Below are 26130 nucleotides of genomic sequence, written 5' to 3'. Positions count from 1 at the left end.
CACCACAAGAGGCCAATCATAGTAAGGGGGAAACCACAAGAGGAAAATAGAAACTCATAGTATAAACATACAACCTCTTTTAAGCGCGGGAATGCGCTAGTGGCAAAGTGGTGATTGGTTTAGTTTTGCATCCGATCGGTCGAAAGGGTGGCATACGTTTTCAGGACCAATCACAGACGGCATCAAAGCATGATCAATGTGATCCAAGATCACTTTTTACACTCAATTTAAAATGGCTCTGATAAGTACTTCCTTTCAAATCTTTCTCAACTTGGTCACAACAAAGAAAATTTACTTCCTCTCGGCGCCTAACGCCACAAAAATAGTTTTATTGTGCTCAAGAAGTGGCCATTGGCAAAAAGGGAAGCCAGTCCCAATCCAATGGAATTATTTACACCATTTGCTTTCTCAGTAATACTATTAAATGACATTCCACTATTAAATATATCTACAATCATGTTTTCTGTTGTAAATGTAATAAAGAAAACGTAGGTAAACTTCAGTGAGTTAACTCAATTTAACGGATTTAAACTGTTCTAATGTAAAATTTTTTGAATCAGCTGCTTGACAAATATCCTCACTGCTTCTCCTCAATATAAAATATTCAGTGAACATTAAAACACCTCGGGTAAAAAATCGTATATCAATGCTCAAGCTCTGTAATGGGTGTTTTTCTAGAGGCCCCTTGGGACAATCTAAAAAGTTCGTCTTTTATTGATTTAATTAAAGGTTGTGGAGACTGTCCGAGTGTAGATCCCCGCTGGTTAAAAGTACCGTTCGCGGACATGTTGAGTACAGTGTCGTGAGGTGGCATGCCCTGGAGATGAGATAGGAAACTTGTGTCCTTAGGAGGACTGGTACCTAGCGCGCCTGGATAACTTGCCTAAAGCATCAAAAGAGAAGAATAACTGATTAATAAAAAAGATCACGAAATAATTACTCTGACTCTTTGAATTTACTGTGGTTTAATAACACTTTTCTACTGATCAACCGATCAATTTCAGTATGTGGGAAATTACACGCCCACCCCTCCCCTAACCCAGCAACAGTTAAAAAATAACAAGAAGTTGCGCAGTTGCCCAGATACTGGCAGTGTTCCTTTAAACTCTAACTTACTTGAGCCAAATCAGGATAAAGAGCATCCATTGAGTCTTCAGCGGCGTAAGGACTCCATACAAGACCACCCTGATGTAAACAGAAAAAAAAAACGTCATTCACAAATTAAACATAAAGAAAGCTTCGATAGGGAAACATAAATGACATTGCTGCACAGTATTGGTTCAGTTCCAAGCCCTGTGGTCATTCTATTTGCCATAGTTAGTCAGCAGTTTCCAATTTTCTAGTAAACTTGCCGACCACTGACTCAGAGGAAACTTTCATACTTGAGACGTCTCAGCCAAAGCTAACAATGGTTGTTAAGTCTCCGTAAGAGGATTTTTCTATACTGATACAAGCCAAGCTAGCTTTCAAATGTTGCACGGAACGAATTCACATGCGCATCAAATTTGTTCTGTTCATGCTGAGTAATTGTAGAATCCTATGGAATCTTTTCTGTCAGAAATTGCCAAACGGCTATGGCGTCTGTGTTCCACCAGTTTCAATTTAAGCAAATTTATTTTCTTGTTTGTTCCTTACCATATCACTTCGCTGCTGTTGCACTGGTGTTATGTAGACATTTTGTCCACTAGGGTCTGTGTACGCATACGTCGGAGGCGGAGCCCGCTGGTTCAAAATTCTGCAGATTAGAAAGATCACCAAGCACTCAAAATGACTATGACTTTATTGCGATCACACCCCCTTTCGATTTAAAAATTAGGAACGCATGATAGTAATTCAAATAAACAAAATAGCTCACCGTTGTCTATCTGCAGGGTCCCAGACTACTATTGGATCACGTGTCACAATTGGTCGTATAGGAGGGCGGCCTGGGTAACCCGGCATGCCAAGAGGGGTCTGAGGCATACCTACTGGGTAACCAGGCATTGTTGGCTGAACGCGCTTCCGCTGTCCAGGTGTCGGTTCTGTGGCTCGACCGTGGGCTGGGGGTGGCTCTGGCAAAGCAGGCTGCCCTCCGGTGTATCTATACATGAAGGTTTAAATTTAACATCGTTAACAAGTTCAATCTAATAAGTAATCTATGATCTTTGGCCGATTTCGAGGGAGCTATGTCACCATACTTGGATTCATATTCAAAGATGTGTGCAATAACTCTCTTCTACATTAAAAAGGCTCCAAAATGTCAGACCGGTATCATGGCATAATGAAAAAGAAAATTGAAAAACTTCAGCGGAACAAGCATGATAATAGTGAGAAAGATTAAAACGGGTTGGAAATTCCAAACTTGAAAAATCTGCGCTCGTTTTTCCAAATTAGCAGACTGTGTGGCAACTCCATTTAAGGATGAAAAGATATAAGATCCTACAATTTTTGTACAACGGCAGCACATATTAAGTTCTCAGACAAAGAGGCTGAGTAAAAATCAAAACGAGACAGCTGACTTTCCATTAAAACAACTCACCTTGGAATAACAGCTGGACGAGCTGGGGTCGAGGAATATACCTGTGTGGGATGGGGGGCGGGATGCGAAGGATGTCCCTCGGGTATTTTTTCAGGTTTCTTCGTGGACTGTGGTCCTAATAGGGAGAAAGCGTCATCAAGCATAGCGTGCATACGTCTACGTGTTTCATTCATGTCAATCTCGGATTCCTCTTCGCTTGACGGATTCGAGGCCGAGTCCACAGAATTCCCGCGCTTCTTGTCACGGTCCTGAAATAATAAATTACAGGGTAGTCCTTAAAAGCTGTAATGGGTCAAATCTAGCCATCCATATCTTGCCATAATTAAGCGTGAAATTCAAAATTAACGCTTGGAACCGTGAAGTAGAGAGACAGATAAAATGATTCAAACGGGTTTCAATTTCAAGTTTTCTTAAACAGTTCTGCCTGGCAGTTTTTCAAAGTTTATCTTTGTCGTACGAAATATTTCATTTCTCGCTCCAGATCATGTTAGAGCTAATAGTCGGCGAAACAGCTTCTTTGAGAAATAACTGACATTAATTTTGAAAGATGCGATAACGTAACACCTTTTGAGCAGCCTGGGAAAGCTACAAATAATAATGATAACGACGGCTTATAACTAGCTTTCTGACACGCTTTTGGCTTTCACAGGGCTAAAACAATCTTTATTCTGACAGCCAAATCAGAATTCTATGGGGCGCCGGCTATGAAGTTAATGATCAATAAGAAAACGAAGAACACAAATCATACCCGTGTACTCGTAGAGGATGCTGTTTTCGGACTTTTCAGTTTGCGGTAACTCTTCAGATGCGGCACTCCTTCTTCATCCGTAGCCACTGAACTGCTTGGGGGACGTTTTCTTCGTGGTTTTCGCTTCTTTCCACTGCAAATGAAAATCTTTTGTTTAAAGACCCAAATAAACCACAAACATCTAGAACAATGAGAATAGAACGGAAGGAAGGAATGAACGTGAAGACTTCCCACAACAAAAAATACCTTAGACTCCGATCATATATTCTTAAGCGACCGTTAAAGCATACTTCCAATCTTTCCCTTAACATACATTCTACAAGATACTAATTGAAAATCAAAGAACTGAATATCAAAATTCGCCGGAAAATTTTGCAGTTTTATCTTGTGACTTTTCAACAAGGAAAATGCCTGCAGTGGCTGAGGGCAAAAGCAATATTCTTGGTCATACAAACGAGCCTTAGTGAAGACAATTTCACAAATATGAAGCCATCATTTCTTCAAAACGTCCTTCATTCCCATGATCAACTTTAACTCCCAAATGCCACTTCTCAGAAGGAATGCATGGTTTATGTCAAGAGGAAATCATATTCAGTTCAAATGTCTGACAGGCTCCTACGAAGAAGTTTCGATCATTATCGCAGATACCAACAATCACAGGGGTATCATAGCAGATATAGTCCATGGTAAACCAATATTCTGTACACAAATACTCACGTGATCACTCGCTCCGCATCATCGTCTCCGAGAGCATCGTCGATGTCATGCTGAGCTCTATCCCAGGCTCTCCTCTCGCTAACAACTGCACTTCCTGGGCTTCGAGAATCATTACGCTTCCTTTCTCGCAGTCTTTGCTTGTTCTTTTGCCGTTCCCAGGCCGCTCTCTGTTCCAACTCTTTTCTCTTCCCTTTGACTTTTCGGCGGCCTCTTAAAGAGTCATCTTCGGATGGCGGCTAAGATACAAAATCACGCGTTGGCTCAAGGGCACTGCCTTACTAACTACAGTAGCTATTCGGCAGAGAGTTTAAAGCGATTACAATTAAATTGAGTTAGTAATCTCGACATTGAGAACTGACGATCAATAGAGGGAAGCCTAAAACTAAAAGAGTAAACATACACCACAGAGAACGATTATGCTTGCTGATAGAGACAGATTCAAATTACAGATAAAGAACTTAAACATATCAGGTGATTGTTTAGATACAAAAAATTGTAACTGTTACTGAACACGGCTTTTTGAAAATGGAAATGACAACGGTCAGGAAACTTCCTCGGTTAGTTATCGAGGGCCAAAAGTTTTATTTCTTCTTTCACATTTACCTCTACTTTAACTCCAACCAAAGATTTCTGCTTCGGATCTAATGGGGGAAGGCTTGGGGCGGGATGCACTGAGGAACGGAACCGCACAGGGGGGTAACGTGGGGGACCGCTAGCCTCACTCATTACGGCAACAGTTGGTATTTGGCCCGGTGAATGGCTTGGCTGGAAATGAAGATAAAAAACACTAATCTGTTACAAAAAAATGTTTTTAAAAATAATTTTCCTGAAAAATTAATTATTGAACTTCGAAAGAGGCCCTCGGGAAGGCTGGTTTCGTATGTAAAAATCGATTGTTTATCGTTACCTTTTCGGGTGGCACTACACTTTCGGGTTCAGACTCGGACTCTTCTTCGGAGAGCTGACTATCTTCTTCGCTGTCCAGTTCAGATCGTTCCACAGGCCTCTGAGGTTGGGCCGGAGGGTGCTCTCTGGAGACCGGTGGTGGTTTTGCTGACGTTTTTCCTTTTGTTAACGCCTCAGTACTTCCAGTAGGTGTGACAGATACAGGGCTTTCTTCGCCTTCTTCTTCTTCCTCTTCCTCAAAGGCGTGGTTTTTCCTGGCAAGAGGGGGCAGAAACCAAAGTTGTTTGTATAAAATTACAGTCACAATGCACACTTCAAAAACGGCCATCGCCTCAGTTATGGCGAAAATGATAATACTCATTACTACTCATAGGAGTCAAGAATGCCATCTCTGTGGCTCGTTAGCATCAATAACTGTCAGGGGTGAAGATAATAATAATTCATTTATTGTCATGTGATGAAGTCTACAACTTCTTGGAGGGGTGGATCAACAGACGAGACTATAAGATACTTTGGTACCGCGATTGAGTCTTAGTGAATGAGTATTTATAGGACTGGTCCGAAGAACAAGAAACTGAACAGAGAATCTTTCATCCGCCACTTACTGCCTTTGTTCCCTAGCCGGTAGTTTCTGTATTGGTCGCTTGGGAACCTTTCTCCGCAAAGAAGTTTCTCGTCTTGTGGATTTTGCCTCAGCTTCCTCATCATCAGTACCAGAGGTCGGGGAAGGCGCCATAAAAGCCGTTGTCTTCGTACCTGTAGATACTCCTGGTTCGGTGTAACGAGCTACGTCAAACCCATGGACAGGCTGAGGGTTGAAGAAAAACAATCAAATGAGAATTGGTATAGCATTCCAAGAATGATTTGGAAGAAATTATATGTGCGGTACAATTCTGTGGTTTGGTAACTGTAAGAGATTTCAAGGAGCTATGGCCGAGTTTGGACGTCTTGGTAAATTCGTCATTCTCAATCCGTTTGAATCTCTTCCAACCTTACAATTCCATCTTCCTCGGTCCATTACAGGACATATTATACTTTGGGTCTAGAAACATTGAACGAGGGATTCAACATAAACAAATAATGTGTGTATGTATTCGTTTCGCTTAACAGTCTCGTGTTTACCATCAATGAAAACAGAATTTCAACACCAGGAATCCTTCCAGAGAAGGAACAACTCAAGCTAAAAGAGGTCTTGAAACGAAGCCCTGCAGACCTCTTCTTCGGGTTCATTTGGCTATAAGCTGTCACTTGGCTATAAGCAAAAAATTCTTACCCTTCTCTTGTCTTTTTCCAACATTTCAACCCTATGTGGATCGACCTTGGATGTCGGTGCTCCTTTCTTCCATCGGCACCAGATTAACCCCACTATAATAATAAACAATAAAACTGGGCAGATGACCGCAGGAATAATCCACCATTTGATTGGTAATGAAGCCACGGTAGGCGGTATTTCAGTGGTCGGCACTACTGCTTGTCTGGGAGCAGTTAGGATCTAAATCAGTAAAAGAATGTCACAATTCACGACTTCAAAAACACATATTCGGGTAAACCAAGACAAAGGCTCACGGGAAATCTCCATGTGGGACGCGGAATGGGCCCAATTTCAAATGAAGCGCTTCAGCAGTCCCATTTGTTTGTTTCTGAGCAAGGACACGCTACTTACAAAGGGGAATGCGCTGTCAGCCAGAAGAAGATGTTACTGCCTGGTGTATAGCGATATACGTAGGGAACAACCGCGTACGTAAGTACACATTTAACTGGTCTGTGCTATGTAAGTAAATCTTACCGCATATGGTCTGGTTAATGAGGTCATCTGGCTGGTACTCAGTCGATTCATGACAGACACCACATAACTGGAGTTCACAACTTTACCAGAGTCAAACATGAAAAACGTAACATCTGCTTCAGAGGCCTGGGAATCAGTTTTTCTGACAGCGTCTTTAATCTGATAAAAAAAATTCAGACGCTTTGTTAGCCTGCCACTTAACCCTTTGCGTACCAAGTGGCCATATATGGCCACTTAAATACAGACCCCATTCGGGCGGCCTGAAAAGAGCACTTTGAGGGGCTGGAAACTAATACTACATTTCAATGTAAATTACATAAAGTCGTTAATTAGTTTTTTCGAGGATTTCTTCCATCGAGCTTGTTTTTGGGCGAATTTTGAGGCTTTTTGTGATTTGGACGTTTTGAACGGGGAGATTTAAATACCACCCCCCTTGGTATACAAAGGGTTAATACTCACACATACTCACCCTCTACAACTGGATGAATTTTAATGAGAATTATCATTGAAGAGCAGTACTTGTAACAAGTCTTATTTTGGAAGACCTTTGCCGTGGAGTAAACCAGAATCGAATATCTACCCTATCAGCACCTTAATGATAAAAATACCCGACAGGTTCACGAAAGCTATGGTCCTAGCTCCTCTTCTGTAAGAGACGAAAAAGGCCCAAAATACTTCTTAGAGGTGAGCCAATTAACTCACAACACCTGACCCATCTCCGAGTTCCAAACCATGAAGCGACCAGAAGTGTTTCTATATTCCCGGGTGGGATGCTAGTCAGTCGTAAATAACCACCCCCCCCCCCTCCCCTGACGACCACCTTAGCATGTCTTCAGGTTTCTCAACAGTTCATTCAGCTCTATGAGACTCAAATGTCCTGCCGAATCACACAACACAATGGCCGGGCTACAGCTAGACCCCAAACCTCCAGATCCGGAGTACAGTGGGCTACTGTTTCAGGCTACAGTTCAGGTCACCGCGTAGCTCTTCAACTATTCGATTGTAATGGTAACTTTTGAAACTTACAGTTGCGCTTGTGCTTCCGCTGCGTTTCTTTCTCCGCGAACTGATCTTGCCCTTAGCGTTCTGATACACCGTAGCAAGTTTGCTCGCTAGGTCACTTCTGAACGAGGTGCTGGTTAAATCCACACTTTCCGATACACTAACACCTATGATGACGTGATCCGCTTCAGTAGCGGTGAGCGAGTCAGGAATGTAAACCTGGACCAAGACCTGTGAACAAAACAACAATTTAGTTGAAATCTAGTCACGCACTACTAACAATCCCTATTCTCCTGATTACAAAAACTAGCGACTCGAAATGGAGAATAGAGAAGAGCAAAATACTATAATTTTGTTTTTAAACTATGGAAAGCGGAACTGCTTCACCTTTTCCGGAGTCAAACTTATCAAAAGAGGTAGAGGAAGCGAGAAAGTCGACCCCAAGGCAATAATTTGTACATGATCGTTAGATACCTCAACTTCAAGATCTGTGTTGAGCAAGTTGACATGAGGAACTTTAAAGGTTTCGACCACATCAGTTGCATTAACAGGAGTGCCATCAACAGAGATGTAAAATTCCAGGTACACAATGTTATTTGGTTCATGGATGATAGTCTTGATCTGAAAACAGAAATAATCATCTACTTAACAAAAATACAAATCAAGGTTAAACCTCCAGGCCAAAGACACTGAACCCTTCTTGTGCTTGTAGAAAATCACGCAGATGTTTACTTTAATCCTTGTTTTTTAAATCCCAGAGAAGTGACTTACTGTAGCGGTAACAGGGGTTGCTAACTGCTTCTGCTTTCCGTAATAGGCAGCCAGGTTATCTTCCAGCTTCTTTTTATTCGCTGGAGCGGAGATGTTCTCACTCGCAGACGATGCAATGATTAAGGATACAAGGATATACGATGGAGGTGATGTAGTTGGTAGTACTACCAAGGCCTCAGGCATGTTAACAACCTAAAAGAGATTATATCATGTAGCACGGTTAGTATTCAACAGGATTCCTTGAGAAAACTTCTCTCAGTTACTTCAAATTCAAATTCATACCTACCCTTCTCCCTCCTACCTTCCTCCCTCTTTCCCTTAACAGACCTACATGGCATTGCTGCTTCAATACTAGTATGGCAAATATTTAAGAAAACATTCACATAACTGTTGACGCCCGCTCTGAGTCTGTGCCATAAGTCGGCAAAGATTGACGACATGTCAATGTTTTTCCGGGTCACATGGCAATTTGCTAGGACTCAGCTATACCTTTGTGTGGCGTAAAGCAAGCACTTTGAGTGAACCGTTCAGACGAAAAATGCAACGCAACAGATCAGTTGCGAACCTCAGCTAACCGCGACTTGGTTATTAGCTCACCAGCTTTTCATGATATATTCTCATATATATTTCATGATATATTCTCTTTTATTGTGACTGGCCGTTGTAGCTCATTCAAGACACTCAGTTGAAATACACTTAAACTGAAAAAAGAGAGTTTTCTAACTTACTTCGAAGTTGATGAAGTTTCCTAACTCGGCCTTTGATAACCTCTGATAGGCTTGAACAGCCTCGGATGCAGGAACCTTCCTATCGTCTTGAGAGACGAAAAAGGTTACATTGACGACCTCTCCATTGTTCACACGCTCCATGTTGTCGATCTGTTGGAAAAAGTAAGGAAAAATGATCCTCAAAGGTGAGCAATAATGAACACAATTACAGATTGCAGAGCCTGAACAACGAAATCAGCGTTCCAAGGGGCTTAAGCCAATGTCTCCCAGGTATCGGTTATATGCTACTGTGCACTAGAGCCGTAATAAAAAAAAAGAGTTGTAGTCATCATAAAACAGAACAATCATGTAGTCTGATGGGAGTCTGAAATGATCCACAAGATCTGTTGCGTCACTTGCATTTAGGTTGTTAAGAAGCTCAACATGAATGTCTTCGTGTACATCTAACCATACATACATGTACGCGTAAATTACGCGAGATAAGGTTAAGTATTCCCTCGCTCAATGAGCCAAACAAAGTTACAGATAACACCCCAGGTGCCTTCCCCTATTTGTCTTGGAACTAACATTGTGAACGCCGATACGATACACGCAGCTGGTTCCCAATGAAACAGCAGAAATTAACCAGTTGCTGAAATATCACAAGATTACAAGAAGCCCTCTTTCAATTGCCACTTTCAAACACACATATAGGTTCAGTCCGTTACAAGTAAAACATCTACTATAGGGGGGATTTGGCACGAAACAATAATTTCACATTGATATACATTTGCCGAAATCTCGGAGTGATGACCAGATAAAGAAAACCAATCAAACATAGAGTTATAATTTAGTTTTAACAACTGAGTTGATTATGTAAATTAGCCAGCGTAAAGAATTTCCAAAGCTAACGTTTCGAGCGTTACCGTTTTCCAGAGTGAAGCATTAGTCCTGCGTAAGGACAAAAGTAACGAAACCCACAGTACTTACAGTTACATTGATTTCGGGTGTTGCCCTTCTTTGCCTTCTGGTCGTCACTAAAGCGAAGGAATATGCCTTTGCGAGATTAACTTCCAGCTCCGATTTGAATTCTGGTGACTGAATATCTCTGTCGTTAGGCACTTTCACGATCGTTTCTACCAACAGAGATGGATCTAAAGGCTGAGGCGTGGGTACAGCCACAGAGCTTGACACCACTTGGGAAGCTGCTGCTGTGGGCGAAAGGTGTTGAGTTGTTGGTGGTGGGGTGGAAGATGATAATCCCGGGGAGGATAGGACGTCTGTGCCGACCATAGATGGACTCTTTGATTGAAATGAAGAAGTAGGAATGGCTGTTTTCTCAACGCTGATGACATGAATGGTCCCTTTGGATACTGACTGAGAGACGTTGAGCGTTTCAGACACAGAGCTTGATTTGATGACAGTGGAGACAGCACGTGACGTAGTTGTCTTGATGGAAAGTACGCTGGAGTTGCCAGAAACAACGGTAGAACTACTGCTGGGTTTTAAAGTAAAATTCGAAAACATTGTGGTAGAAAGATCCATTCGGGAAAATTCGGTGCTTGTGAAATTAACCTGGAGGGTTGGGCGGACAACTACTGAGGTGCTGACATTAAGTGATACGGGTGTTGACAAGTGACTAGCAGTCGCATTTGCCAAAAATCCCGATGTAAAGTTCGCATTCACTGTAGCTGTAGATGACACAGTGAATGATTGTGTTGTTACCAAAGTTGGCTGTACTATCCTCGTGGTATACACAACGTAGCACATCCCAAGACTCGAAATAGTAACTAAAGGTGGTTTATAAACACGTGAATTTGTGGTTATAGTCATAGAGGGGCTAACTACAGCACTGATTTTCATTACTGACGTTGGTGCTGGAGACATGACAGAACTTGAAATAACTCCAACAGTTTCACTTGGAAAGGGAATGGATGATGGAGACTGGGACGAGAAGGATGAGACGGTGACGTTCTTGGTTACATTTGACACCGATGAAGCGACTGTTACTGAAGAACTTCCGACCATTGATGTCGAAGAAAATATTACACTTGCGTTTGATGGCTGCTGTGTCGGGCTCCTTCTCAAGGAGGCAAGTGAAGATGGTTGACTAACACCCGCAGCAGCAGATGAAGTCCTTATATCCGAGGTGTAAGTGGAGGAAAAAGTTTTATCAACATCAAATGTTGAGATGAGAGATGAAGTTCTTTCAACAATCGATGCAGTTGAAGATGACTTGAAATCTGAGGAAAGTGTTTGAGAGCTCCTAACAAAATCAGTAACCATTAACGAGATAGCCACACTTGCTGAGACATTTTGTACGATTGACGACACACTTGTGAATGAGTGACCTTCCATGGATGAGGTGTTAACCAATATGGCAGAAGACGATATTTTCAAATCCAAGGATGATGTTGGAGGCAGAGTTCCATTATACACAAACGTGGATGAGATCAACGTACCCATCGTAGGCTCAGTTGTCACTGAACGAGGTAAAGAGGACTCCACTGCTCCTGGTGATGATTTTGAGGGTAACTCAGGAACTGAGGAAAGGCTTCGTGTAGCCATGACAGAGTGGCTGCCTATATTATTACCAGGTTCTGACGGTGACAGATAAAAGCTGTTCGTTGCGCTACTTGGTGAGATCAAAACAGAGGTCGGAACACTCGTGCCATTGACGGCGGATTCTTGATATGAGGAATGACTAGAGCTGGGTGAAGCCGCAAGGGTGGGAACGGTAGAAGTCGAGTTTTCTGGAGGTAATGAGTGAGATGCACCCACTAGATTGGAGCTGTTGCCCAGTGAGACTGACTGTGGCTGTACGGATGACCTCGTCACCGACATAGGAACAGGGACGTCTACCACCGAAACCGATGTTCGAGCAGCAACTTGAGTGCTGCTATTAGATGCAAGAGTCACTCCACCTAACTGAGACGATGTCGTAGTTGGAAATTTTATTATAGCTGATTTTATTCCGACAACACTGCCAATACCAACAAACGACTGTGGAGCAACGACACTAGAGCTGGTAAGAGACGGTAAATGCACTTCCGAAGAGGATGAAATCGTAATTCCATCTTCAGCTGACTGTGACGAACTGTTGGCTTTCAGAAGCGTTTGACTGGTCATAGGCGAAGACAGTACAATTGAATCTGCTTGACCAGAATGTAAAGTTGTGGAAGCCACAGTCGCCGTTACTGAGTGATTTAGTGTGAGGGAGGACAAGGATTGATTACCTGATGCTGCAAAACCAAACTCTCCAGCAGCTCGTTTTTTTCTACGTTTTTCACCAGGAAGTATTGATGCCGAAGCCTCCAAAATAGCTGATGATGACGACAAAAATTGTTCTCCAGCCGAAGATATGCCCTCTATCAGCGAAACCGGCAATGAGGCAGGAACTTGAGTGATGCTACCAGACGCAAGAGTCACTCCACCTTGTTGAAGTGATGTCGTAGCATGAAATATTATCAATCCTGATTTTACCCCGACGATACTGCCGCCAATTCCAACAAAAGACTGCGGAGCTTCAAGATTAGTACTGGTATGAGACGGCACAGGCATTTCCGAGGCGGATGGGATATTCTCTACGACAGTAGAAACGGTTTTATTGTCTTTAACAGCCGACAAACTTGAGGCTGCTACTGGTGGGATGCTGCTCAAAAGAGAACTAGTAACATTCACCTGAGTTTCAGTTGATAATACTTTCCCCATTGCATGTGAGGCACTAGTAGTAACACTCAAATTTAGATCTAGGTGTTTCGTCAAGAGAGTCTCAGTTTGACTACTTGAGATGGCTAGTGAACCAATGAACACAGGTGTTGAATTAAGGTTGGTGGATAACGTTTTGTTCGAAGCAACAGACTGAAGATTTCCACTTGTCGTTGGTGATGGCAATGGCGTTAATGCTGTCGCATTTTTCTTCAAAACATCTGAAGATCCAGTAATATTTATTATCTTAGACGGACTTGACGCAACTTTTCTATGACTTGAACTTCCCATATACGTGCTTGACGATCCAGATTTTGATAAAAGCAGGATTGCATGCTGACTTGTGTTGATGCTTATTCCTTCTGTCCCGGATTTTGATGGAGAAACAAAGATATTAAATGACTGAGCAGTTGATGGTGAACTGTCACCAGATATGTCGGAATTAATTGATGATGTCCGTGAACTTGTTGCACGAGTTTTGTTTGAAGACACTCTAATTACAGTCGTAGAAGACATGTTCCTCGGAACTGAAATACGTGCACTGGTAACAACTGGTGTGATGCTAACAGATGATGTGACTTCAGTGGCTAGAGTCTCGTTTGCAGTGGGTGTAACATGCAAGTCACTTACCGAGGCAGTTGATGTACCAGGTTTAGATGGTTTAGATTGAGAGTAAGTTGAAAAGATTTCTGTTTCAGGAGTGCTTGCCACCATAGCAGTCCCTATATCCTTCAAGGTACTATTAGGCTTTACCACAGTCACCACAGATGGCAATGTCAAGCTGACTGTGTTTACAATTTTTCCAGCAGTAGAAGTGGGTATGGAACCTATGTCTGAAGGAGAGGCGTCACTTGGCAACTTCGTTGAAGTTCTCTCGGTGCTTTTTGTTGTTACTCCCACTAACCATGTTGAAGATATTACCCTATCAGTAGAAACAGATGCCTGGGTCTGTACTTGAGTTGTCATAGCAGGAGAATGTGTCAATGTCACTGTTGGCAATCCTGACTGCATCTTGGATGGACTTCTTATCTCCATTGTAATTCTTGGCGTTGTTGGCGTTGATGGAGCTGCAGTGTTATTACTTGTTGCAACAGGCAGGACAGTCTTTTCCACCACGTAATATATATAACAAGGGGTGGCATAGGAGGTGACCACAAACTCGTCCTTCGGAGATGACTTCTTTAGAGATACAGATGCTGAGGGAAACACTGCTGATTGCTTTTTTGATTGACTTGTATCATTCTGTGAGAATGCTAAACTCGAGGAAGCCTCAAGAGTCACTGAAGGAACACTTTTTGAGGTAAATGAAGTAAATGAACTTGATAATCCATCAGTTGTAACAACACTCACTGAACTTTGACGGAAAGTTACAGTTGAAGTGTTATGCAGAACAATCACTGAAGACTGGCCTGTGGTATCTTTTGAGGCCACTGAACTTGATGTAAATCCACCTGTACTAGACAGTAAAATTGATGATGAGTGGCTTCTGACAGTTTTGGGCAAAGCAGAGTTTGATCTTTTATCTTGAACTGTTGACAATGATAGGTTGCCTTCTAGGACCACAGAACTTGGCAGCAGAGGTACAGTTTGTACAGTAAAACTTTTAGATGACATCAGTACTGAGGTTTGATTAACACCCCTTGAGGGTGACATAGCCAATGTATCAGAAACCGACTGGTTGAGAGCATGTAATTTTGAGCTTGATACAGCTGCAGTTTGCTGAGTTGACTTTACAACAATACTTTGAGTTTGGATGGTTGCAGTTATTGCTGCATTTGAAGCTGGAAAGGTTGTTGCAAGTGTAGCATTTACTGCATGAACACTGGATTTAACTGATTCCGTGACAGTGGTGCCATGTCCCATGGTAGTTGCAGATTGCTGTGTGGCATTGAATACCATGCTTTTGCTTAAGGTGGTTGGAGATATTGTTGCCATCAGATTTGAAACAGTTGTTGATTCTCTAATTGATTGACTAGGCAGTCCTGTTGAAGAATTATTAGTAATTATGGTATGAGACAACTGGCTTTCACTAGGTATTACTTTTGCTATAGGTGATGACATCTGCGGCAACAATGATGTCCTAGTAGAAGAAATATCATTTGATAGGTTTGCCACAGAAGAGGCAGCAATGGTACTGTATGACTTATTTGACAGTGTGGATGTTTGTTGCAGATAGGATGAAGATGTTATTTTTGTTTCACTTATATCAGAAACCATTCTCCCACTTGAGCCATTTAAAGATGGAGTCCCTAAATAATGATTTGAACTCAGTGTTGTCATAACAGCTCCAATACCAGTGTAATTGAGACTGCTACTTTTAGAACTCTGTAAAGTGTGAGTTTCTGTCCTCAAAATACTGCTGGATAGTGTAGTTGATGTTGCACTGCTGGGCAGTTCACCATGTGTTGTCACATTATATGCTGTAAAAAAAAATTTTTAAAAAGTCATGAATAATAAATTCAAGTATAGATTGCCTCTAATTTTCAAATAAACATATCAACTATAGCTGCTGCTCTTGGTATTAGCTTAAACTACACAATGCCCTTTATTAAAATGCAAACAAATAATTAAGACCCTGCAATTACACAATCAGTCACATTTTTAAAGGAAACATAACTTCCTGTCAATTAATAGTAAAAGACAACAGGATGGACCCTTATTTACAAAATTTCTATGATTAATTCTTAAGAATTTCAAGTTTAAGTTAATGATCTGGAAGATTTCTTCAGGCTTATTGCAAGCATTTTGTTGTACTTTAAATTAAATCCCAGAAGCTGATAGGGATATAAATAACTACAATATTGATTTAAAAAATGGCTAAATTAAGATGACCTTAAAAACAACTGTTACTAAACATTGTTAGTATACTAAGAAATATTTTTAATTTTGCAAACGCCATGTTCATAAACATATACACAATGAGTTTAAACTTAACTGGGTAATTTTAAGTTATCAACTGAGTGGAAAATGTAAATTGGCCACTGTAAAGAGTTTAAAGGCCAATGTTTCGAGTGTTAGCCCTTTGTCAGAGCGGTTGCATAAACACTGGATTCAGAGCACTTTGCTCTAACGAAGGGCTAACGCTAGAAAAATAAACCTTTAAACTCTTTACAGTGGCCAATTTACGTTTTCAACTCAGTTAATAACAGTAAATTACCTTGTTATAATCTCCCACCAACACAGCACCACAGTTTCTTTAGAAACTTACCCCTTTCATTTCTTAGTTTGAACTTTTCTGTGCTGCTCGTGCAATAAGTGCAAATTTTATAAACTCAAAATTTCAATAATACTAGAGATACCATGTAAAAACCTTGATCAAAATTTACCATAGATCTGCATCACAAATCTCAAATTTGAGGGACTCTATGTGTCAATAAAGTCACGAAAAAAGTATTTGCTTACGAATATAATAAACAGTTGTAAGGAAATGTGTACAAGTATATAGTTATTCACTTACTTTCAATAACACGATTAAAAACCTAAGTGAAAAATAAATAAATAAAAAAAGCTGTCTTTGGAAATTCATTCATTAAGAAAATCCTTCAAGACAATGACGGTATTAAAGAGGAAAATTTAAATAATTTGTTAGATTGTTTCAGTTACACAAGATTGCCTCATTAACTATTGAGCATTAAATGTGCGTATGAAAGCTAGATGACTGATATGTGGTTGGAGAGTATCTCGAACGAAGAATACTAATTACTAGGCAGACTCGTCGGATAGACACACGTATTTGAAGTGGTAAATAAACTGTTACACGACATCTACACTTAGACAGCTTTGATCGCAAAGTTCTTACAGCTTGATTTAGGCTGAGAGACTATGATATCGGGAATGAGGTATCACAAATTTTAAGTAACAAAATTATGAGTGAAATTTTGTATTTTTAAGACCGAAATTTGACAGGCCTTCGGCACTTTAAAGAACTCATTTCCAAGGGTTCAATTAGTTAATAAAGAAGTGCTATCTGTAACTGTCTCTTTCAGCTGAATATTTCAAGTCGAGATTACAATCTGTAGCAGCCTTGCCTCACACATCGCAATTATAAATATTCGCTCGACAAGAAAGAGGAAACATTGACCATTTTCTGAATACAGAATTCGACAATACCTCCAATTTACGCGCAAGATGAACTATAGATACGAGTGCAAGTAGTCTGAGAAATCACCGGTATTATTATTCAGACTATTCCCGTGAGAAATTATCTAAAAAAATCAACGATTGAGGCATATGAACAGGCAAACTTAAAGTTATATTCACACGCATAAGAGTTGAAAGGAGGGCACGGTTAGATACCGTGTTATAAATAAACCACATACAAACAATATAAATCGCTAACTTACCCGAATTCGACGATTTTATTGTGGTAGTAAATCCACCAATTTTACCCGATGTAATGTTTTGGATGCTTTGGTACAGAATACTCGTAGATGTGCTTGGCAACACGCTTGTGACGAAGCCAGAGTTCGAACTAGCGGCATATGATTTCGACGTTACGAAAACGATAACCAAGACAAAATTCATCCATAATGACTCCATACGCATCCTGATATTATTCACAGACGGCAAAATTACGATTGACTTCTTATTCCCTTCGTCTGGATTGGTGTTACAACCATTCGTTCACTTATAAAATTCGGTTTTTTTGCTCATGGCTGTTATGAGACTTCATTACCATAAAACCATGACAACAAGCTTATGTTGATCGATTTCAACGACGCGATTGTGTGAATAATTAAAAGTCATGTGATAATTCCGAGGTGATCATTCCAAAGTTATCTTTCTGAAAATATTCTTCACTGAAAATGTCAGTCCTACTACCTGGAGTGACAAAACAGTGTTCACGGATCTTAGAAATTTAATTAATGAAGATTTGTGGACAGAAAAGGCTCGAGAATATTCAACTGACTTGTCACACAATACAGCTTTCGAACACTATTGCGTGACAAAGTGATAAATCATTTAGAGGTCTGGGAATGAACAAATGAATTCAATATTTTCTAAATTTACAGATTGAAAAAATTTATAATTTTAATCATAACTTACCAAATAGATTTACGGAAATAAATGTCACCTCTCTAAGTCCTCCCTTCCTTAATAAACAAAAAATATAAAACTGAGAAATTTTAGAGTTCTTATTGTTTCGTGCCAGACATACAATTTTTTTCTAGTTGGTTCCATTAACTGCACGAGTACTCAGAAACACCAGACAGGCACTTGAGGATTCAACGAACACCTAATCACGCAGAACTAACTCCACAATAACAGGCACAATATAAATACACTTTCAAAAATGTTAATCTCCTTCATGGAGCAGTATGATAATACTTTTGTTTCACACCATCTGACGCGTCGGTCACGCCACGTATTTGGAATATTTTTCACAGAACCACATCACGATCATTCTCCAGCGAAAGAGCTAAAGTGAACAGGTGGCGTGACTTAACTCCATGTATGAGCTGATTTACACCTGCCTCATCCAACATAAATGTTTACACAGATTTCTTACGGCACAAGTGCTTTCTGATCAGCATGGACACGATAATCAGCATTCAAACGAAACCATGATATCAATTTCCTACAACAACATGCCCTCGGTTCGCTTAAATCGAAAGGTTGTGAGTAGGCATCGACCGTTCAGCCGGCGAGCTGTGTCAACATAATAATGGAGATCTTCAAGGACATTAGGATTCCTCTTCCAGAAAGTTTCGAATCGCCGAGTCTAACTCGAGTGGGAAAGTTTCAACGTGGCCTTCTAACGTGCGTGTTCTGTATATTGCCAGTGTTGCAGGGAGTCGCATGGAAGCGAAACGAAAAGAGTGTATATTCTGGATTTCGATGTGATATAGGAGATGGAGATCTCGACGAAGACGAACAGAAATACCTTGTGTCTCGCTTTGTCGAGGATTACAGAAATAAATACAGCGGTGTTTCACAGGGTATGTTTATAATCTTCATTCTACTGAGTCTTTCAATCATCCATTTATACATGTCCTACGTGTCAGAAAGATTTAATTCTTGGTTCAAGCTAAAGACTCGTAAACAGCGCGGAAAAATCGTAACCGAACTGAAAACATCGACAGCCGTGTTTAGGGCTCATGTCATACAACTGGCAACAAAGCTTGTGTCTTCCGCGATCTTCATTATGTATAACTGTCTCGCGCACTCTATTGTTTTGCCTTCGCGAAAGGAGTACCAAAGAGACTGGACTCCCTCATCTCTCCTGAAGCGTGGCTCGATTTCTACTACAGCTCTTTGTTACGCCGATCAAGCCCTCGAATTATCAATCTTTAATATCGGTTTGTTGAGCTTTGTAACGTTTTGCGGTATACTGAATTTAACAGAACTTGTCTATACCTGGCAAGAGACACGAGCCTTAGAGCAAACTTCCGATTATTATTTTTGCATGTTTCTGTTACGACACAATAGCGTGACCGAAGCTACAAATATGCAGATAGAGAAAGAATTATTTTTAGAAGAACAGAGGAATAAGATACTCTTGGCGAAGAGACCTGTAAATCAACACCCTTTCATCAAATCTTGGAGTTCATTAGTACATAGAATTCCTCGCAAGATCTTCATTTCACAGAGGAAATTAAAATTTAAAGGAATCAAGAAACAGAAACACAAGCAAGAATTGTTCAGGACCTACAGCAGAACCAAAAAAATTCCCGTAACTTCTCTGCAGGATTTTTTAAAGCCGGATAGAGACACGCAAAATCCGAAAATAATCCTCTTGACAGGACCTCCGGGTATTGGCAAAACTGAACTTGTTGCCCAGATTGTCGAAGAATTCAACGCTGTCGAAATCGAACTATGTAATCTAAATTTTGTTTTCGTCTTCAATTTCAAGGAGCTCAATCTAGTCGACGAACCGATCACTTTACAAGCGTTTCTAAATCTTTCGCTTTACAATTCAAATGTTAGTGACGTTGTTTATCAACAAATTGTAGGAAATCCGGAAGAAGTGCTTTTTATCTTCGATGGCCTCAATGAGTGGTCTTTGAGATCTGTGGAAGAAAATGGATTGAAGATGTCTTTAGCTTCTCTTGTCTTGAAACTTTTAACTGGGGACCTTTTATCAGGATCAACTATCATCGTAACTTCCCGACCAACGCCCTTACTATCAGAGATTAGCGAAATGGTAACATTTGATAGATATGCAGAGCTGGCCTGTTTCAAGCCTGAAGATTTGAAGACTTGCATCCAAGAGTGTTTCCAGAACAACGAAGAGGTCAGGAATTCTGTCAAAAAACGCATCTCCAGTGACAACGCTCTGGAAGTCCTTTGTCGTTTACCTCAAAACTGCCGCCTGTTCTGTCTGTATGTTGACTTCTTTGCTTCAAAGAAAACCATCAAGGGGATCGACTCTCTCAAACTACCTGCCACAACGACTGAATTGTTCGAGAGAATGATTGAAACCGTAACAGCGGTGGAATCGGATGAAAGTAACCACGAGATATTCCCATCAGATCATTATGACTTTTCAAAGGGCTCTAAAGAAGTCTTGGAAAAACTATCATGTCTTGCATTAGAAGGAATAATAAACGAAAGATACGTTTTTAGAAAGGAAGAGTTCTCTCAAGTTGAACTGAGCGCTTTTGAGGTAGAAATTCTTGAGGAAGCCGGCTTGTTAAGTCGCTTAAGAGGCTTTAAACTGAACAGGTACTGTTTCAGTTGTCTGTCCCTCCAAGAGTACTTCGCCGCCAGTAGAATTGTTCAATCCAGTACTACGGGCGATTTCCGTGATTTTCTGGAAAAGGCAAACGAGAACCATTGTGCAACACTGCAGTTTGTGGCTGGGTTGTGCAAAGATGGACAAAAAGGAAAGAGTACTTTTGTGTGCTTGATGCAACATTTAACCCAATCGATTAAACTTAACAATCATTTCGTTGACGAACCAGTGGTTGATAACCAAGCGATTGCTTTTCTTTGTAAATGCATCGCTGAGAACCCGACAAAACTGGGCCTACCTTTTGCTAAAGAGGTGACCTCTTCCATATCGCCGTTAAGGCCGATTGTCTTCACAGAGATGGGCAATAACCCGCTAGAGACGCAGGCTGTCTTATTTTGCTTAAAAGAGGCCAATGGTTGCAACGTCAAGAGAGTCATTTTTGAGGGCAACTGCATGGAAGATGACGGATTTCGTCAAGTGGCTGCATCGCTCTGCCACAAATCGTGCAAGTTGGACCAGGTGAGTTTGACAAATTCTGGTGTTACTGATGGCGCCATGTTATCGTTCCTTGAAAGCACTGCAAGCCACTCATTCCTTGGAATTAGGATCCTTGGCTTGAGAGGCAATGACATTTCCAGTGAAGGAGCAAAATATCTTGCCTGCGTGCTTTTCAACGATTGGTGCCAATTGGAGGAGCTTCACCTGGGCAACAACAGAATCGGTGACCAAGGAGTAGAGTATTTCAGTGAAGCTCTTTGCTGTGGAAGTAGTAAAATTCACACCTTGGATTTGAGCTCCAATGGAATAACCCACAATGGTGTTTACCACTTGAGCAAGGCTCTTAGTAATCCTGTTTGTAATGTGAAACGTCTGTACCTTCAGCAAAACAGAATCCTTGACTTTGGTATGCAAGACCTCTGCGAGTCTCTGTGCATAGGAGAATGCAATCTAAGAGTCCTGTTCGTCAGCTCCAACGAAATCACTGACAATGGGATTGTGTACGTGGAAAAAGCTCTGGCACACAAGTCTTGCAGGCTCCAAGAGCTCTACCTTGGCTACAACCTCATCACCGACAAAGGTGTCAAGAGTCTGCTGCAGGCACTGCCTACTGATCAAATAAACTTGAAGATTTTGTCCCTGGCCAACAATCCTATAACAGACACTGGAGTAAAAATGTTGGCCAACGCTCTAAGAAACTCAAGCTGTAACCTGCACAGGCTTTTTATTAGTCTAGGACGCTCACAGCTTGCGGACACAAAACGCTCAAAGCTGCAAGTGCGATACGTCAATGCATTTTAATCCCCCAAACGAGGACCAGTGAGCACTTAAAGAAAGTAAAGCAGCGAGAAACTTCCCTGCGCTGCTTTTGTTGTCATGAACTGGACACATCCGCGTATTTTGAATGTAAAAGCTAATGGGTTAAGGTTAGGTTCTATTTTAAAAATTTGCATGCTATCAGAGAGATTTTTTGTTGTGATAATTTTCATACTTGCACTTCAATTTAAAATTTTTAAGCAAAAATTTTGGTGTCAACAAGGCCTACTAAACTGTCACTGGTTTACAAGACAGGTTGCTATGATAAGAAAGAAAATTACAATTTCAATTTCGTTTATTTCTGGCTAACAACTTTGCAGTGTCATGAAACACGTGTCAATAAAGTAGGCAGGTGCTATACTTTTTGTGCACGTCATTCTCTTCATCCAGGATCGTGGCGACGTTTCCATTTTAATATAAATGCAAATGATTGGTGTCAATACGCAAACTTTTCATCTGTTTTATGTTTAAAAAAAAAATGCTTTTACAAATTAAGTATGGACGTGTCCTTAAAGAGGGACTGTCTTGATATAATAATTGGCTAAGATCCAAGAAGTATCTCAAACGTGTGGGCTATTAAAAGATATTAGTTGGGTTAATCAGAGAACAAAAGCAAAGGATTCTTTGTTTAAAAAACTCACCCACAACAAAGACTTCAATTTCAACAGAGTCTTCAGTCTCCATAGGTCTTCCCTCCTTCCAAACCGCTCTACATGTATACATTCCAGCGTCGTCCCTCCCTACCCTGGTGATTCTTATTGAGCCACTATATGGATCCATGACCTTCCCGTCCGTGGGAAGAGTCAACTCCTCGCGATCTTTTGTCCAATGATATTTGAGTGGTGGGTAAGCGGATAGTTCTAGTTGTATAGTACCATTTTGGCCGTAGTTCAGTCGTTGAGGTGTCTTGACGCCATGGCTAAAAACTGGTGAAAAGGTGAGGTTAGGGACCTTTAAAGAGGAAAATTATGGTGTGACGTTGACAAGCCGTGAACTGGGCCATTAGTGATACCAGCGCTTCTCAAACATGACGCAAAAAATTTTCACGTAAATGACTCACACACTGCTTTCATTTATCACCTCTGCTAAATCGTAAGAATTGTTTTTTCTTCCTAAATTGCCTGAAGTTATAAAGCATACATCAGTTAACCATTTACCTTCAGAGCCTTCATGAGCAAGCGCAAGAAAAGTGAAATGTGGGCTTGCGCGGTGTGATTGTGTGTAACGTGAGCCGCGGTAAGATGCGATGCATTTGTATGATTGATTTCACATCTAACAGAGGTCACAGCTGACTAAAGACTCACCAAAACCCCTCGTATTACAAAAGCTGCGGCTTGTATAAACAATGACTTGTGTGGAAAATGAACAGGTTTAAAGCACCACTTCTAACATTATTTTGTGTCTTAAAAAAAAAAAACCGGTTTACGCCCCCGAGATATGAACCCTAATGAAGTGCATGAGGTCGAATTACTGTTTACCCCAAAACGAAAAGGATCCAAGCACTTTATCTAAAGTCTCTGGATCAGATGCGACATTAAGTTGAATCAAAACGTATTTAAAGTAGTCGGTCCCGGCGTCCAGTCAGTGACACAAAGCGCGATAGTAAACGGCGGTAGTATAGTAGCGGAGTGGGGGAAAAGCGGAGGAGGTTTGGGTCGGGTACCCGGCCCAGCTCGACCCAAGCCACCTTCGCCTTTTCACTCACTCGCAAGTATCGTGCTCGTGCAATCGCTCGTCATTGTACTAACCGAACGCCTGAACAGGTTATATTTTAAGTCTTATTTCTTAACACTTACAATCGACCTCCAGAGTGAAGCTCTTTGATTCCTCAGATCCCCAGCATGTGTAATTACCTCCATCATCAACTTTGACGTCTTCTATCACCAGAACGTAGTAATGATCGTTTTCTTGTACCCGTAATCTACCAGACTCCTGATTCAACGTGATGTTAATGCTTTCAATAGCGGGAAGCCCAAAACTTGCTTCCCTGGAAGGTGTTTCCCAGGCGATAAAACGCTCACCTTTTACTTCACATTTAATCCTTATTGTACGAAATTGTTGAGCAGTTCTGGTTTCAAAAGGAAGATTTAGCACAGCACCTGTGAGGGAACATGACGTCTGTATCTTGAAATCAGTTAATAAATGATAAATTTTATTGAAACAATTGGAAATGACTTTTTTTATCGAAGGAGAGCTCGACATGATAAAATCAAAAACAGAGCTTTTGAGTTTGCATCAAATTGCATTACATGCAATTTCCCCTTTTTCATTTTGCTTCCCAAAAGGCATATTTGTAAATAGGATATTTTTTACAACGCATGAAGAACTTCTTTATTAGCAATTTTTTTAAACAACGATCTTTTATCTTACTCACCATGTTGGTGTAAATTCATTACTATCATCAACAAGGTGAGGATTATTTCATCGACGAAACACATGCTGACAATACCATAAGAGTAGGCAGCTCTTCAAGAAAACATCATCCTGACCAAAAAACACAGAAACAAGTCACAGAAAGCCGGCAGATAGTCAGGTCATTCTGACATTATGGCAGGACTATGCTTCCCTTGAGGAAAACTTCTTTTTGGAAAAAAAAGACTGGTTTGAGTTATAGAACGGCCGTCAGACAGTCAGTGAGTTTGTGAATTTATGAATAAGTTAGTCAATCAGTCAGCCAATCAATAGCAGTTTCAATCAGTATGTCAATAATTAGTTGTTTCTGGAAAGTTTCGCACATGGTTTTGAGATTGTGAAATGTGAAAAAGAAACAGCACTCATCAAGAGGATGAGGGATAATCAGACAGAATCCTTAGTAGAAGAATTATCAGGACAGCTATGTTCAAGTAATGAAACCGGAGACATCAATACACTAAAAATTTGGATTTCAATCTTTCTGGCCTCTGTTTTTAAAATTCGAAAAAAGGTCACATATTCCAGCAAAAACAATGCCGAATATACAGGAATATGCAGGAATTAAAACCCACTATTTAATTAATGTAAGAGAATCGATTAGCAAATTAAAGGCGATTCGTCGGTTATTTCGCAAACTCTTAAGAAACACTTGTCAACCTCGCATCAACGCACGAAATCTACACCCGTCACCTAGCAACGCCGTACTACATCGCAGGCTCATCACAATCAGAGAAAGGCCATAAATTTTCCCTGTTAGATCAGGAAAGTTGATTAATTTTCTGACAAATTGCGATAGATCATCGTCATAAGAAACAAGAAATATATTTTGAACTGTAGTCTCAACGTCTGGAAATAGTTCTCGAGCTTAATCGTAATTTTTTTCTGTACAAAGCACCCGTATTTTTGAGATAAAAAAAGTACAGTTTAGATCAAGAAAACTCGAAAAGCTGAAACTTATGCGGCAGATTCTAATATTGTTTTGAATCTATCGCAGTTTCCGACTTTGAAAAGTTAGAGTGCATCTCCAACTGAGATGTGTCACAGATGGGGCTTGATTGAAAAGAATCATATGCGAGACAAGCAAAGGAGGTGTTGCTACGGCAATCAATGTGTCAAATACAAACATAGAAGATTTTACAGACGTATTCTTTTGTTGAGTTTCACCATAAAACGTAAAATATGTCTTGAAATATGGCCTAAAATATTCAAAAGTACACTACACAGTTCTAAATGGATTTCTCTTCAGGTTACTCTTAAGTTTGGACTAGCGATCGATCGATCGACCATTTGAGCTCCAGTCCATAGTCTATTTTAACCTGAGTAAAGCTGCGAGCGGTTAATTATTATAAATTACATAAATCTGAATTGAAAAGATCTAGAAAAAGAAAGTAAGGTTGTAAGGGATAAAGCGAACAAGAGTACTTACCTATTACCAGCCGTAGCTACCAAAGCTTTCACATCGAAATAAACGATGATACAATGTTCGGACATGAAAAAGGCAAAAGGAAACCAGTTTCAACACCACAGCACAATAGCTCGCTGTTCAATCGCCTGTCTATGGTTAAACTTAGCAGCTATACACAAGTGTAAATTGAAGAATTAATTGTGATTCGCCGACGTCAGATAAAGGCGAAACCAGCTCAGAACAAAAATGCAATTCAAAATCGTGATCAAAATAGACTGTCTGTACCTCGGCTGGCAAAATTACAGCTGGCTTTGTGTAAACAAACATCACGCTAGCGTCATTCAGTCTGAAAGGAAGATCAATCTCTTGGATACATTCTGTCAGTGAGCTAGCAAATCGGCGTGGCTTGCCCTCATTACATATTAAACTTAATCGGCGGTTGACGCAAATTAGCTAAACAC

At 40.7% G+C, this 26130-nt stretch overlaps 2 protein-coding genes across 5 annotated transcripts; one reads left to right on the top strand and one right to left on the bottom strand.

The window, feature by feature from the left end:
- Window positions 1-301: 301 nt before the first annotated feature.
- Window positions 302-26130, bottom strand: LOC113666308 (uncharacterized). Of its 4 annotated transcripts, none has more exons than XM_089184655.1 (21): window positions 25691-26130; window positions 24227-24336; window positions 23649-23951; window positions 22494-22778; window positions 10146-14845; window positions 9177-9326; window positions 8449-8640; window positions 8152-8298; window positions 7702-7908; window positions 6676-6834; window positions 6163-6381; window positions 5495-5697; window positions 4891-5143; window positions 4587-4748; window positions 3984-4219; window positions 3267-3399; window positions 2519-2766; window positions 1856-2080; window positions 1636-1735; window positions 1117-1185; window positions 302-883 (listed from the first exon to the last, which is right to left on the bottom strand). In XM_089184655.1, exons 2-21 carry the CDS (start codon window positions 24288-24290, stop codon window positions 644-646), a joined length of 8295 nt encoding a protein of 2764 aa, XP_089040781.1. In that variant the 5' UTR covers window positions 24291-24336; window positions 25691-26130; the 3' UTR covers window positions 302-643. The 4 variants fall into 4 exon arrangements, with proteins under 4 accessions (XP_089040781.1, XP_089040782.1, XP_089040783.1 ...); XM_089184656.1 differs by having other exon boundaries at window positions 22494-22803; window positions 25691-25911; XM_089184657.1 differs by lacking the exons at window positions 22494-22778; window positions 23649-23951; window positions 24227-24336; window positions 25691-26130 and adding exons at window positions 15158-15283; window positions 17207-17534.
- LOC113666309 (uncharacterized) lies at window positions 17875-22212 on the top strand. The gene has a single exon (XM_027182082.2). It carries the CDS (start codon window positions 18529-18531, stop codon window positions 21835-21837), a length of 3309 nt encoding a protein of 1102 aa, XP_027037883.2. The 5' UTR covers window positions 17875-18528; the 3' UTR covers window positions 21838-22212.

This window comes from Pocillopora damicornis, chromosome 10 (assembly GCF_964200805.1).
Source record: "Pocillopora damicornis chromosome 10, jaPocDami1.2, whole genome shotgun sequence".
NCBI lineage: Eukaryota > Metazoa > Cnidaria > Anthozoa > Scleractinia > Pocilloporidae > Pocillopora > Pocillopora damicornis.
Note: the sequence above shows the minus strand (reverse complement) of the source record. Positions and strands in the feature narration are given on the sequence as shown.